The sequence below is a fragment of the Geotrypetes seraphini genome, chromosome 10 (assembly GCF_902459505.1).
Source record: "Geotrypetes seraphini chromosome 10, aGeoSer1.1, whole genome shotgun sequence".
Lineage (NCBI taxonomy): Eukaryota > Metazoa > Chordata > Amphibia > Gymnophiona > Dermophiidae > Geotrypetes > Geotrypetes seraphini.
In genome coordinates this window covers 128,663,954-128,679,280 of record NC_047093.1, presented here as the reverse complement: position 1 = coordinate 128,679,280, position 15,327 = coordinate 128,663,954, and the positions used below count along the sequence as shown (strand labels likewise).

Sequence of the window (15,327 nt, the reverse complement as noted above, 5' to 3'; positions counted from 1 at the left end):
ATTCTGTGCACTCGCTAGCTCTATGTATATTCTCCCCTATTGCTGTAAGGCGGAGTGGAATGGATACGTACAATGGATAATTTCCAACACTGGAGAGAAAAAAAGTGTATTATGAGATTGAGTGGCGTACCTGTTCTTTCTGGGGGAAACTCACGTGATCATGCAGCTTCAGGATATATAATTACTTGTTGGAACCAAGAATATGAAAACCTAAAACACATTTTCTAAATCAGTTTTAGCCTGACTTAAGAACATAAGTTGCCTCCGCTGAGGCAGACCAGAAGTCCATCTCGCCCAGCGGTCCACTCTCGCGGCGGCCCATCAGGCCCACTGCCTGAACAGTGGTCTCTGACTAATTTTACAAATTACCTCTAATCCTATCCCTCTAACCTTACCTCTACTCTTATCTGTACCCCTCAATCCCTTTGTCCTCCAGGTACCTGTCCAGACCCTCCTTGAAACCCTGTAGCATGCTTCTGCCTATCACATCCTCCGGTAGCGCGTTCCATGTATCCACTTGCAATTTTGTCACGGAAGAGGTAGAGCTGTGGATGATAACTTATGAGATCAGCCTGTTGAGATCTGTTCCAGTCAGCTTTCTTGCTTTTATTTAAAATAACATGAAACTGAAATGCGCAGTGTTTATATTTTGCAAAACTTGCTATATCGCCATTTGTATGTATATCAGAGCAGTGTGCCGCTTACATCATAATAAAATGTAAAAACAAAAATGAGAAACAGGACAAGAAAAACATGAAATGCTGCCAGTTTTACCCACACCAGAGGGAATAGTTTCTCACATTGTGTGGGTAATTCCTATGACGAAAAGAAGAAACATTTCCTGTCCCTAGAACATCTGGGATGTTCCCACAGTGAACTGTCAGACATGCAACAATTACAAGATTGAACACATGGACAACAGACACATGACAGATGTGAACTCTACCATGCATCATTGGAAGAAAACTGGTTTTCTTGTACATTTTATATAATTTAAGTAGCACTGTTCAAAACTACAGGCACTTGAAAGAGAGAGTGAACTGGTCAAGGATTGCCATCTCCTGAGAGAAGTAGCATTGCTAATGTAATATAGAAAGAACACTGATCTTCCATTCACTCTGTTCTGATAGTTAATAGTTGTAGCATGTTCTTTGCTTCAGACATCACTGAGCTCTGGAACAACCTTACCTCCCCTCTTCGGAACTTGAGCTCTCTCCAAGTTTTCCGCAAACATCTGAAAACCTGGCTTTTCTCAAAAAATGTAAGTCTCCCTCCAACTTAGAAATCAAGGAAACTCTTCTATCTTGGCATCCCAAGTCCTCTAAATTTTCTTCACACTTCTTCCTCTAACCCTCTGTTGTAGTTCCTTCCTATTTCTCCTACTGTAAACCGCGTCGAGCTCTACGAACGTGGAGATGATGCAGTATACAAACCTAAGGATTAGATTAGATTAAATCTGAGCCCAAGAAGAATCGTCCTTGTTTGGGTCTGCTCTGTATTCACACAGAAGAGAGGCTGGACGGAAGAATGAAAACATTCAAAACGAGTCTGCAAAAAACAAGAGAGAACATGGAATATTGAACTGGCACCCACATCTCAGTGTTTCCACCCCAGTGTATAACTTTTATAAATTTGTACTGCTGGTCTTTACTGCTGCAGTTAAAGAAAGTTAATTCCCCTTACAGAGTAGTCCACACCATTGAAGTTTTTCATTGAAGGCAATTTGTGTGTGCTCTGTAGAGCAAGCAAGTGACATTATGCATACTACTCTACTCCAAGGTAGAGAGAATGAGAGGGCACTCTCTAAAAGTTAAAAGGGGATAGATTCTGTACAAACATAAGGAAGTTCTTCTTCACCCAGAGAGTGATAGAAATCTGGAATGCTCTTCTGGAGGCTGTTATAGGGGAAGACACCCTCCAGGGATTCAAGACAAGTTTCTGCTAAACCAGAACATACACAGGTAAGGCTAGACTCAGGGCACTGGTCTTTGACCTAAGGGCCGCCATGGGAGCGGACTGCTGGGCACGATGGACCACTGGTCTGACCCAGCAGCAGCAATTCTTATGTTCACATATCCAAAAGATAAGAGCATTCAGTCGTCGTGAGCTGGAGCTAGGAATGTATTGCTACTAGAATGAATACAACTGTTTACAAAGCCACAACCAAGCTAAAGCAGTATTTTTAGGATTTTAAGCTCATCTTATTTATATAATCAAGAGAATATTACAGGTTTTAAGTATTGGCAGATACTTTTTCATCTCGCAGCACACTTAACAAAGTGCAAAAATTGTCAAGGCACACCACTGGAATTTAATCCATGCCCGCCCATCTCTGCTAAGATCCATTTCATCCCCACCTGTATCTTTAACTTTCAAGAAGTTATTTCATTTAATTATGCAACTGAAATATACAAGAGCACCAGTATACCTGCAAAGATTCCTACACAGATACCACATGCTAGCAGAATCCTTCACCTCAGCCAGAGGCAGAACATGGCTCTCGCCTTTTTACAAAATAGGAAACCTCAAAAAACACATGGACAAAAAGTGAAAGAACAGAAATACAGTAGAAAGAAATGCCTATCACCTTGTACAGTGCAGAATAAAGCCAACAGATATGTTTTCCACACTGCCATAAATCAATCACTAGACTGAAAATTAAATCATTTTTCCTCCTTTGTGGTCTGGTGATTTTATTATTCCAGTCATCTTGTTCCCAGTCTGTGGTTCTGCTTTCCTTCCTCACAGTGTCGTCGTACCTGGGGGAGGGGGGGCAGTCTGTCCCAGGTGCAGACCATAAGGGGGTTCTCCTGGCGTCGGCGTCATGGTCCGGGAACTTCACTTCAGCAGATTCAAATCGATTCATTTTAAAAAATTAATCACTCGCTGATTTAGTGAGTCCTTCATCTCCTGGCATGTCCAGGTCTCCTAAAGCAACAGCAGTGGTGGCCAGCAGGCAGACACAGGCAGTAAACAGGCTCCTCCTGGCCTGCCCTGCGGGGCCTTTCCATCTGCCGCATCAGTGATGACGCAGCAGAGGGAAGCCCTGGCGGGCAGGCCACAAGCAGCTTTTTCACCATCTGTCTCTGCTTGCCCGCTGGTCTCCGCTACTGCTGCTGCTCCTTTAGGAGGCTGAAAAGTTGAGGTCTCATGGGGGGAGGGGTTGATCGTGAAGTTCTGCACAGGAGGGATGGAATGGAAAGCTGCTATAGGGAGGGAGGGATGAAAAGCTGATATACAAGGGGATGGAAGGGACGGATGGAAAGCTGCTTTACAGGGGGATAGGAGGGACGGAAAGCTGCTGCACATGAGGGGAGAGAGGAGAAAGGAAGAATTGTTGGACAAGGGGTGGAGGAGATGAAGGGAGAGATGCAACAAAGGTCGAAAGGGGTGACAGAAATCCTACATATGGTAGAGGGGAGGGAGACATGCATGGAGAAGAGAGAGGGAGAAATGTTAGATATAGGGTGAAGGGCAGGGAGAGAAAGAAATGTCGCACATGATAATGGAGGGGGAGGAAGGGAGAGATGCTGCATAGAGAGAAAGAAATCTTGCATATGATAATGGGGGGGAGGAAGGGAGAGATACTGCATGGAGGGGAATAGAGAGGTTTGACACAGGGCACAAGGCAGAGAGAGAGAGATGGTAGACAGTGGGAATGAAATATTGGATATGGCAGTGGAAGGAAAGGTACAGAGATGGAAGATAGACGGTGAGGATAGAGAAAGAAGAAAACGTCAAATGGGCAGGAGACCCTGGTAAGCGACAAACAGAAACCAAAGCCATTTGAATAATAAAATGACCAGACAACAAAAGGTAAAAAAAAATAATTTTATTTTCTATTTTGAGATTACCATATGTCCGATTTGAAATGTGTATCCTGCCAGAGCTGGTGTTAGACAGCAAGCATGAGCTAGGACCTAAAAGAGAGAGGAAAAATCTTTTTTATTTTGTTTACACCACAGGGCCGGTGAGGTGGTAACCCTAAGCTGTAACCCATTCTGAGCTCTCTGGGGAGGAGGGGATATAAAATCAAACAAAATTATTAAAAATATTTTTTTATATGGAGGAGGTGTTTAAAAAATGATCGGCCCCAGGTGTCACATACCCTAGATCCTGCACTGCTTGCTCATGCTCTTAACTCTAGTTGACTGGTATATATGGCATGCTGTGAATGCATTTTACATCATGGTTTATGGCTTATTAGTCTTAATATACCACCTTTTACAAAGAGTAGCAAAGCGGTATATAAACAATAAAATAAAAGTAAAGAAGGGAATACAAATTGTACCACCAAGAATAGAGATCCCCCAATCCCACCCCCCCCACCCCCAGTTACAGTACCCAGAGAAGGTGTACAAATTGTAAATAGGAAGGCAATAGCATAAGGAAAGAAACAAAACCAAGGAAAGTAAACAAAAGGTTTTAAAATGTTTTCTTCTTCATTGTTATTGATGAAATAATGAAAGTGAATATGCTATATGTCTTCTCGTCATTGCTCCCCTGCCTCACCACCTGAGTTGGGAAAAATAGGGATTTAGATTCTTCCCCAAACTCACTATGATACACTTGGAACCGTGCAAAAAAAAACCTGTGCTCTACCGGCTAAGCATAAGGCTTTTTCTTATGACTATGTAATGCATTCCTGAAGCTCCTTAGAGCTAAGAGGGGGAAGAGGAAGGATTTTCACTGTTCTCCTGGCTGCCCTTTAATCAGTTAGTGTTGGGCTTTTACCTACTGTATGTTGGGCCTCTTGCAGGCTCCTCAAAAGCTATGTAAAGAACAAGTTTTTTTTTTTAGTAAAACTAAAAATCCTAATTAAACTTTATTGAATCTTTTCCAGATAATGGATCAGTATACACTTCTCCCTTCATATTCGCGGGAAATGCGGGCGGACCATAACTTTTTAAATGTTATTTGCAGTTTTTAGAAAAAGCCTTCCGTTTTTATTATTGGAACCACAAATAACTTTTCTACAGCGATTTCTGGGCAGGCAAGCAGCAATTTCAGGGCAGGCATGCTGGGAAGAAGCCTTTCTCTCTATGGATGCTGGGAAGCAGCGTTTTTCTCAGTGCACACTGGGAAACATGGAAGCAGAGAATTTGTAGGAGAAAGCATGGTAGCAGCGATTTTCAGAGTGATTGGTAAGCAACACACTTTTTTATCGGAACAGTAAAAGGAAAAAGAACTTTAATGAAGACGTAATTTTTGTGGGCGGATTCAGCTTCCGAAAAATTGCAAATTAGCGAATCCGCAGATACGGAAACCACAAATACAGAGGGAGAAGTGTATACAAAGGTGTTGAGTTTTCTGGTACGCTCCACGGAGTAAATGCTGGAATTCCAAAACCAGCACTGTCATTTGGAGACCACCTTAATTTTATTTCCACAGAACCCAAAGGTTGTGCTGTTTGAGTGGTTTCTCTCATTTTTCTGCTTCAATGACCAGTACAGCTCTTGATATGAATATTTTTCGGTCACTTGACCTTATACTAACAGTACATCTTCTGCTTCCACAATCGCATAAAGTTTTTAAAAAATTTATTTGAACTTATAGACCACCACCTTGATTAGAAGAGCAATCAAAGTAGTTTACATACAAAGGCAACGCCAACGTCTATTATAACAAAACCCAAATAGGAAAACTGCTTTGAAAAAAGTGAAATTACGCAAGTTTCACTTAAGACATAGCAACTAAGGGTTGGCACAGCTGTAGATGAGAATCAGCAGATTTTCCAAAATCAACAATAAAAAGACCTAAATTTGTGGTTGATCCCACCAGGAAGCCATTTTCTGTGTTCTAACTTGCATCAGCTCCTTGCCACTGCAACCTAGTTAAACCAACATAATAGATACAGTATTTGGGCCCTTCTTTCCTTTCCTCAGCTCAGTGAGGCCTTCACAGCCACAGCCCAAACTTTCTGCTGTCTTTATGCTGGGATAAAATAAATACCGCCGATATGGTTGACTTCTGTGCCAGCACTGCTAGACAGCCCACTTGTGACATCCATATCAGACTAATTACATAAATGCTTTTTGTATCAAAATGAGCTAAAAAGTTCAAAAAGCTTAAAACTCACTTCAACAGTTTTGGAAGGATTTCATTTCCTGCAGTTTCCATAAGGGAGAAAATTCCTGGCAAAAGTTCTGCAAGTGTCTCTTGGGGCACTTTTTCTCATAAATGTGAGAGTTTTAGGTCAGGCAAATGACTAGAACAGGAAATAGTCATCATGCCTAAGTGCCCTTTTTTTTTTTTTTTTCTAGAAGGAGACTAGATCATGCCTTTGTTTTGATTAAACCCAGTGCATTGTGGCATATGTAATTTTGCTGCTATTTAAATCCAGTAGTATGGATGTCAAAATGCCACCATTGGAATCAAGTCTCTTTCTAGGAAGTGGGTCTCTTGTTAGCTCTGGGAATGTTAAAAATGCAAAGGTAGGATATTGAAGAGCAGTGTTTCTCAACTTCTTCAAGCCAAGTACACCCTAAGTCTAACAAATATCAAATGAGTACCCTGCCAAAGCTCCACCCCAGACCCGCCCAGGCTCCACCCCTGACTCCACCCCCATAATAATAGTACAAATTGTAATGCAATTTCTTCCATCCATTTTTCATATACACACAATATAATCTTATTAATACATAATGGTAAGCACAAAATTTAAAAAATACAAAGCACACTGTACGCACAGAAAATTTTAATCATCGTTACTGGGATTGAAGATTTTGTAGATCTTTTTTCATAAGATGTTTAATATTTTCAAGAGAACATGGTATTAATGACCCATGACTTTAATCAGAAAGTTATTCTGAATATATATCTAGTACAGTGGATCCCAACCAGTGTGTCATCAAGAGACGGAAGATGTGTCGACAGAAATTTGACGTAGATGGCAAGCAAAATAAAATATACAGTCTAATGGTTAGGACAGTGGGCTGAGAACTTAGGGAACTTGGTTCAGTTCCCACTGTGGTTTTCTTGGGCAAGTCACGAAACCCTATTTGGCCCCAGGTACAAAACTTAGATTGTGAGCCTGCTGCAAACACATTGCAGTAGACACAAAAGCAAACAGTGTTAAGAATTCCTAAAAAATGAATAAAAAATAAAGCAAAGAATATCATAATGCTTCCGTATTGCTCCATGGTGTGATCTAATCTAATCTAATTTCCATCTTATATACCGGATCATTCCAGCAAGGACTCGAGCCGGTTAACAAAGTTTAAAAGAATATAATAGAAAACAATAATGAAGGTAATAGAAAAATTTTCAATAAATTAGATCAGTCCTAGGTTAAGAATCTCTGAAAGAGATATATTTTCAGATTTTTCCTAAAAAGTGATAGAGATAATGACGTTCTGATAATCGAGGGAAGATCGTTCCAAACTTTTACCAAGCAATAGGCTAAGGAATGTGAGAATTTACCTAGGGTTTTAATCCCTTTAACAGAAGGGAAGAGCAATTTAAATGTATGTGTATTCCTGGTAGTGTGAAACCGAAGAGAGTTAAATGTACCTTGAATATTGTGTACAATTCAGATTGCTGCATCTGGAAAAAGAAAGATATCGCTTATTAGGAAAGGTACAGAGAAGGGTGACCAAAACTGATTAAAGGGATGGCACAACTTTTATTTGAGGAAAAAGATTAGGGTTCTTCAACTTGGAGAAGAGTCAGATGAGGCGGGAGATATTGTAGGGCTCGATAAAATCCTGGGTGTATTGAGCCCATTTCATCTCGCGATCGGTCAGCTGTTCCAAGGGCTTTAGTAAAGAAGAAAGTCTTTGAATTTACATTGATGGATGCAGTTAGAATAGCTGGATTTTAAAAAGGTTTGGACAAAATTAAGAACAAGAGTATTAGCTCTTGAGGCATCTTTTTATTTAAAATTCCCTTGTAAATGTCTTGTTAAGATACAGGACATTGAATATGTTTTTTGGGATCCCATTCAATTGCAACAATTTTTGTTAGCTCGTGAACAGAAGTGAGTTCTTTAATTTCTTTTTATTATAATGATTCAATGTTGAGCAAATGGTAGGATGTCAGAGTCCTATATAGTAGGGAATGATTAGGATTCATATGAATTCAACCCATTTCTTTGTTTTCCTTTAAAATTATGGTAGAAAAACGCAATGTGTCTCCCCAATATTGTGGGCTTGAAAAGAATTGTTTTGTATTAACTGTTTTAAAAAATTTTGTATAAGAAACCTTTTTCCTTAATATCATCTGATATTGTTAAGCATTAAATTTATAAATAAATTTAAAAAAAAAAAAAAAGGTTTGGACAAATTCTTGGAGGCAAAGTCCATAAATAGTTATAAATGTCGTCCAGGGAGAAACTGCTGCTTATCCTCAGGAGTAAATAGCTTCTGGGACTCCTGCCAGTTACTTGTGATTGGCCAGTGTTGAAAACCAGGATACAGAGCTTGATAACAATTAGTATGTTATGATATTATACAGAAAATCACAAAAGGCTTATTAGTGTGGGGGGTAAAGATAGGAATGTCTGAAATGCAAAGTACAATTATTGATAGCTGTTCCATGTGAAGATAATAACAGCACGGGAAATATTTCTACCACCAGAAAATGACAGGTGATTTAACAGCTCTTGACTTCTCATAATGCAAAAGCTTCCAGTAATTAAAAACAATAATTACTCAGGATTTGTTTAAGAATGAAACCCCTCTTTCCAGTACAGTAGAACCTTGGTTTACGAGCATAATTCGTTCCAGAAGCATGCTCGTAAACCAAATTGCTCGTATATCAAAGCAAGTTTCCCCATAGGAAGTAAGGGAAACTGCTTTGATTGGTTCCACCTCCTCCCCCCCCCCCCCAGAGGCTACCGGCGCTGCTCCATTCTACCCCCCCCCCTTGAGGAATCCGATGCTGTTCCAAACCCCTCCCCGCGATCCGGCTTCCCCCCCCCTGCGAACCGGCATCCTCCCCCCACTCGCATTGCCCCCCCCTCCACCGCGATCCTACTTTCCCCCCCCCAGAGCAGTCAATTACACTTCCTTTACCCGACTTGGCACCAGTGCCAGTGCCCGAAGATCCTCCCTCTTCTGCCGCGGCCTGGGCTGGGCGGTACATCGGAGATCCTCCTCCTTCTGGTCTGGGCTGGGTTGGACTGGCTTTGAGCATTTGTGCATGCTCAAAGCCTTCTGGTCTCACTCTCAATCTCGGAGATGCCGGATCGCTGGGGGGGATGCCGGATCGCGGGGGGGGGGCGCTCGTACAGCGAGGCAAGCTCGGTTTACGAGGCACCAAGTTTGCGAATGTTTTGCTCGTCTTGCAAAACACTCGCAAACTGGTGCACTCGTAAACCGAGGTACCAATGTACTTTGAATTAGAGGAAGATGGAAACATTAAGTTAGGAGTATCACTTGAGAAGCGTGTGTTTGATTTTTGGAGGGGGTGTAAGGTAGAGGGTGAGAGAGGACAGTTTGAAATCCTACTAACCTCAGTTGAGGCCCATGATTGATACACAGGAATAATATGAGTATGATATCATGCTTCCTGAAGTTGAGTAAACTTTGGTGGTATTTCAAAAATATTGTGCATGGTATTAGCTGAAGAGTATCTTAAATGGCGTTTTTCTTTCTTTCCCTTTCACAGAAAATATGATAAATGGTCAGGATTATGAAGTCATGATGCAGATAGATTGTGAAGTTATGGACACCAGGATAATGCACATCAAGGCCTCATCCATTCCGCCCTTCCTACAAGTTCACCGAGAAAATCAGACCAACTCCTTCTACAGTTCTGAGGCCCCTTCCTCCGAGGCTGCGCATGTTGTCAGCGCAATAACAGAGTCGGCTCTCTAAATGGCGGCATCGTCTAAACAGGAAGAGATGGCCATCAGTTCTAATGCTTTTTGTACAGCTGTTGCCTAATGAAAGAAAGAATGCAGGACGAGACCCTGGCTCATTCCCTACGCAAGGCTTAACAGAGTCAAAAATTTCAGCTTTCTAAAAAGAACTTTCACATATACTTGGATTTTTTACGAGATGGAGTTTTGGAATCCTCTGACTAAGAATAGGTCCGTCCTAATATTTTCAGATTTGAGACTTTCTAGGGCTGCTACAGTTTTTCTTAGTTTAGTACGATTGCCCAGCACTTTACAATTATAGATGCAACAAATTTCTGGATTTCCAAGACCAGAAGTGTTACTGAACTTTCTAGCCATACACTGGGAATGAAGGTGGGGTACAAATTTAAAATCTCAGGTACACAAGTTCCAGCATGTGATACTCCAGTATCAAAACATTTTGTTCCTCTTCTCTAGAGGATTGACAAGACCTCCTCACCTAAATACTTAGGATTAACTTTTCAGTAGGCAATCAGATGATTTGTATCAAGTGACTCAAAGTATAAATGTCATGCGTTTTAGTCGACGCAGCTTAGACACAGGTGTGTCTTTCAGCTCGTCATAATTCCATGGTCTCATTATCAGTTCCTCGTTTTCCAAATGTCCAGTTCAGCAATGACTAAAGCCTGGCTCCCCTCTCTTTTATTTTACCCTAAATTGAATAAAAAAGATTGTGACCACAATCTAGGCCACCTTTGATGGCGCAATCTTTGGCCTTCAAGAACACGAATGTCTTCTAATGAAATTTAAAACAGCAGTACCTCATATTCTGTCAGCTTTTGGCATATACAGTAATCTTTAGTAATCCAGGCAATTTCTTCACTTCCATGTTCCTAAGAATAAGTTGGTGGAGGATTCAGTCATACTGCATTTTTCTCTGGTGTTTCTAAATAGTAACTCTGTCTCTTTCTGAATTATGATCTGTGACTTTTGCTGGGTAAAAGCCAAACTATGGAGAGAGGCCTTGGAGACTTGACAAGCAAAAAAAAGGGGAGTGAAGCCTCCTACCTAGTGAGATTAACCAGAGAAAGGAAACCACTAGAAAAATTATATTTCAGAACCTTCCTTATAAAGCCAATATAACTAAACTTTGCAACGTCAAGAAGCCACCCAGGAACTTAGGTCCCATATACCCAAACATAAAGAGCTCACAGTGACCAAAAGATAAGATTTAGGGACATAGTTATCAATGTGGGCTATTGTTAAGGTGTGTTATTTTATGCAATGAGACCTAGTTGCAAATAATTGAGGTTAAACGTAAAATAACACGTGTCGACATTTATGATTCCCAACCCCCTTAAATATTTTTCATAATCAACACAAGAAAACTGAAATTGGAAAACGTTTTCCCTCCTAACCTCATTTTAGCCATTAGAACTTTACACTGTGATTCAGGAAAAGTCCTTAGATGTGGTTTTAAGACTTTGCTGCAGTCTAACTCAGAGAGGCCACTTTTGCTTCTGATTTGTCTGGGTCTTGTCAAGACACGTTGTTTGTGTTAATCTAGCTTTTCTGGTGAGTGGTTTTTCATAATTTGTAATGATATTTTCTTTGACAAAAGAGACCTTGGCAAAAGTTATGAAATTGTTTATCAGGCAAAAATAAAAGGTGTGCCATGTGACTCTAAAAATATAATCTGAATGGTCTTGCCCATGCCCCCTTCCTGTTATCCTCCTCTAACTCAGACACTGTGTTAAGAAACTAGCTTTAAATGTGCAAATGTCCTTATTTGAGGTTAAATGACCAGTTAAAACTGTCAAACATGAGTACAGTGTTCCCCCGGTCGTTCGCGGTCCCAGTCATTCGCAGTATTTTCTGACCGCGAACCGCCGACAAGGAGAGGGCAGCGGGAAAGGCAGAAGAGAGCAGCTGGAGCGCCGGCGAGTGCAGGAAATCACTCGCTGTATGCTCCGACCGCCTCTTCCTGCACTAAGTCGGGCCTTATCCAATCAAGAGCTGCACTCGCCGGCGCTCCAGCTGCTCTCGTCTACCTCTCCCACTGCCCTCTGCAGTCTCCCCCATGAAAAACCGTATTTGCGGTTTTTCAAGATTTGTGGGGGTTCCTGGAACGGAACCCCCGCAAATATCGGGGGAGTACTGTATTATATTTTAAAATTACCGTGTGGATAAATTTTATTCTCAGAGGACAAGCAGGCATAATATTCTCACATGAGTGCCATTATCCATGAAACCTGGTAAAGACACTGACAAGTGCACTGTCACGTCAAATCGTTAGGCAGTGGCCACACTTTCAGGTGCTTTTTCAATTGACATTGGCACATGAGACCAACAGTTCTAAGTTTTCTCTGGTGCCAAGAAGTTGTGTCTTTGGTCTCTCCTCAGCGCATCAGACTTTGAAGTCTTTTTTGTGTCTTCCCAATATCATTTTATTGTTGTTTTCTTCATAATTCTACATTTTTATTGGTTTTCAGTATTTTGCTCTCTATTTTCTGTCAATTTTTCCATTTTTGGCCTTCAGCCTTTTTCAACCTAGGGAGCATCAGTATTTTTCAGTATACTTTTCACTCGAGCTCTCCGGGCCACTGAGTCCTTTGACTTTGCGTTGGCCATTTTTCCTTCCATGTCAGACACTGTGCCAAGTAGCTTGAAGAAATGTACTTAGTGTAATTGGACCATTTAAAGCTCAGATCCCCATATTGGTGTATTCAGTGTCTAGGTCCTGAACATCAGGGCATTTCATTGTGAACTCTGTTTGTGTATGCAAAAGAGGTCACTGAAAGCCAGACAAATCAGTGTAATAAACTTTTCAGTTTGACATCGCCCAATGCTCAACCTGTACCGGCATCAGTATCAACACCATATCCACCAGCGCCACATAGAGAGCATCAAACATCAGGCTCTCTTCAGAGACAAGGCCCGACATAAGTCTTCATCCATGCCTCATGCATCGGGTAGAGCTTCATGTAACAAAGCTAAGAAACATAAATATTCCTCCTTTTCTAGGTTTGAAACAGTGTCTTCCCAGATGTTCACCTCCTCAATGCATAGTGAGTGTCGATGCACCATGGATCACTTTCTTTCGCTGCAGCTGATGTCTCCTCCCAGGTGTCCCTTAACATCGAGGTTTCCCATGCCCAGTAAACCGCAGACTGCTTTCATACCAGTGTGGTGCAGATACAGTCTTCACAGGCTTTAAAGGCATCCATGCCTATCTCAGCCCAGCCTCAGGATACATCGAGGCATCAATCTTGACATTGGGCTCAGCACAAACCCATTCAACTTGTGCATCTTCATCGGCAAAAGTGTTATCCTGGGTCAGAGCATCAACCCCTGACTCGATGCTCCTCTCTACGCACATTCCCTGATTCATCTAGGAGAGATTATTTTGAGGAGCCTGACTCAGATATATCCGAAATTAATAGCCACACTAAATGATATTCATATAATGCTATCAGATATTCAGATGAGGATCTATCAGATTTGTCAGCAGAAGAATCTTATGGCATTCCTTCTGATCCTTCTCTGCCTCAGAGGTGAAACTCTCCGCCAGGGAGCATATCTTTTACTGGAGATGGGTCATGCTTTACCCATTAAAATGAAGACAGAGGAAGAACCTCACTGAAGTCTTTGAGCTTCTTGATTATAAATCTCCTCTAAAATGACTGCATAAAAGTACCTTTATATAGTGTCATGAGACATACCCTATTTAAGAACTAGCTAGCTCCTAAAAAGATTGGCATAATGTATAGAATACAGAAGTGTCCAGGTTTTGAGAGAGCACAACTTCAACATCATTCTCTGGTTATAGAATCTGCATTAAAATGTTCATGCAGTTCAAGATCTTATGCTTCTGCTCCTCCAGACAGGGAAGCTAGAACATTAGACTCCTTTGGTAAATGAATTTTTCAAGCATCTATGTTAACAAATAGAATCTTGGATTACCAATTCCTACCTGCTCAAGAAATTTCAGCAATTATCAAGCATTTATCCCTATCTGTTCCGGCGGGCTCTCACACTATCTAATGTATGTAGGGCACTAGGGGATAAAGTGACTTGCCCAGGGTCACAAGGAGCAGTGCAGGATTTGAACCCACAAGCCCAGGGTGCTGGGGCTGTAGCTCTAATCACTGCACCACACACTCCCCACTAAGTTGTTATGCTTGTCAGTAACATGGCATCAACGGTCCACGTATCCACTTCAGGATTCAATAAGGACTTTATCAACCCAATGGTCCCAAATCACAGGATCCCTGTCTGTTCCAATACTTGTAATGCATCTATGGCATTCTCTCCAATGGTGGATGGTGCCATATAATCTTAGGGTCTGCTTTTCCAGCTTCCTCAGCATCAAAAACATCTAACCATAGAAGATTCTATGATGAGCTGGGAGGCTCATCTGGATGGTCTGCAAACTCGAGGAATGTGGTCTCACCATGAACAAACCCTACACATCAATCTTCTAGGTTTATGGGTGATAGGGAGCACACTAAAAAATTCCAGCACTGTCTGCTTCAACAGATAGTACCATATTTCCCCAACCATAGGCCACCTTATTCTATAGGCCACAGAAAATGCTGAGTTACGTTTTAAAACTGTTAGATAAGCCGCCCCATGTTTCTAGCTGCGGCTTACTGGAGTAGCTGAACTTTTTAAAATAATCATCCCCCCCCCCCGCACCTTTTTAAATCCCCCTTAAATACCTCCCTCGCTAGACGGCTGTCGGCTGCCTTCTCCAATCTCGCGGCAAGCAGTGCAGGGCAGGAGTGATCTTTTCGGCATCCAGCTTGGCCCCGCACCGCTTCCTGAATGGCTGCCATCAGTTCTCGCGAGTCCCGACAACAACCTTTATAGTTCATTTTATGAAGGGCCTATTCCAAACAACCACCTATCAAACCTCTGCCTGTTGCTTGGGATCTCAATGTGGTTCTTTCTGTTCTAATAAAGCCTCTCTTTGAGCTGCTTACATCTTGTTCTTTCAAACTTCTCATTTGAAAGGTCATTTTCTTTATTGCTGTCACATCTGCATGCCTTGTAAGTGAACATCAAGCTTTTGTTTCAGATCTTCCCTAAACAGGATTTTATCTTGACAGGGTAGTCCTCCGAACACATCCCAAATTCCTCCCTAAAGTGGTCTCAGTGCTGCCACTGGGGGGGGGGGGGGCAAACTAGGCAGTTGCCCTGGGTCCTGCAGCTTTAGGGAGCCCCAAAGACCAGCATGTTTCCTCCTTGTCTCCAGCTTCATCCAGCATCCCCTTGGCCTTCTCAGTCTAACTAAAAAGCAATTATGGTCTGCAGAGGATCGCCAGCACTGCATCAATCCTAACAGGTTTCCCACAGTCTGCTGTACTTTCCTTCTGCCACTGTCCCACCCCCACCTCTGATGTAACATCCTGTTTCTGACTGGGATGTACCACAGCAGAGAAAAAGTGCAGTGGAGGCCGCAGGCAGCCTATTAGGATTGCCACTGTTCTGAAGTTCCTCTGCAGACCATAATTACTTTTCAA

General features: G+C 41.8%; 1 protein-coding gene across 1 annotated transcript in view; it reads left to right on the top strand.

Moving 5' to 3' along the window:
* The window catches only part of ATF6 (activating transcription factor 6), a 185,037-nt gene extending 174,113 nt beyond the window's left edge, over window positions 1-10,924 (top strand). The window contains exon 16 of the mRNA XM_033960683.1: window positions 9,610-10,924. Within this exon, the coding sequence (XP_033816574.1) occupies window positions 9,610-9,818 (209 nt within the window). The 3' untranslated portion in view covers window positions 9,819-10,924. The remainder of the gene's footprint in view (window positions 1-9,609) is intronic.
* Window positions 10,925-15,327: the final 4,403 nt, after the last annotated feature.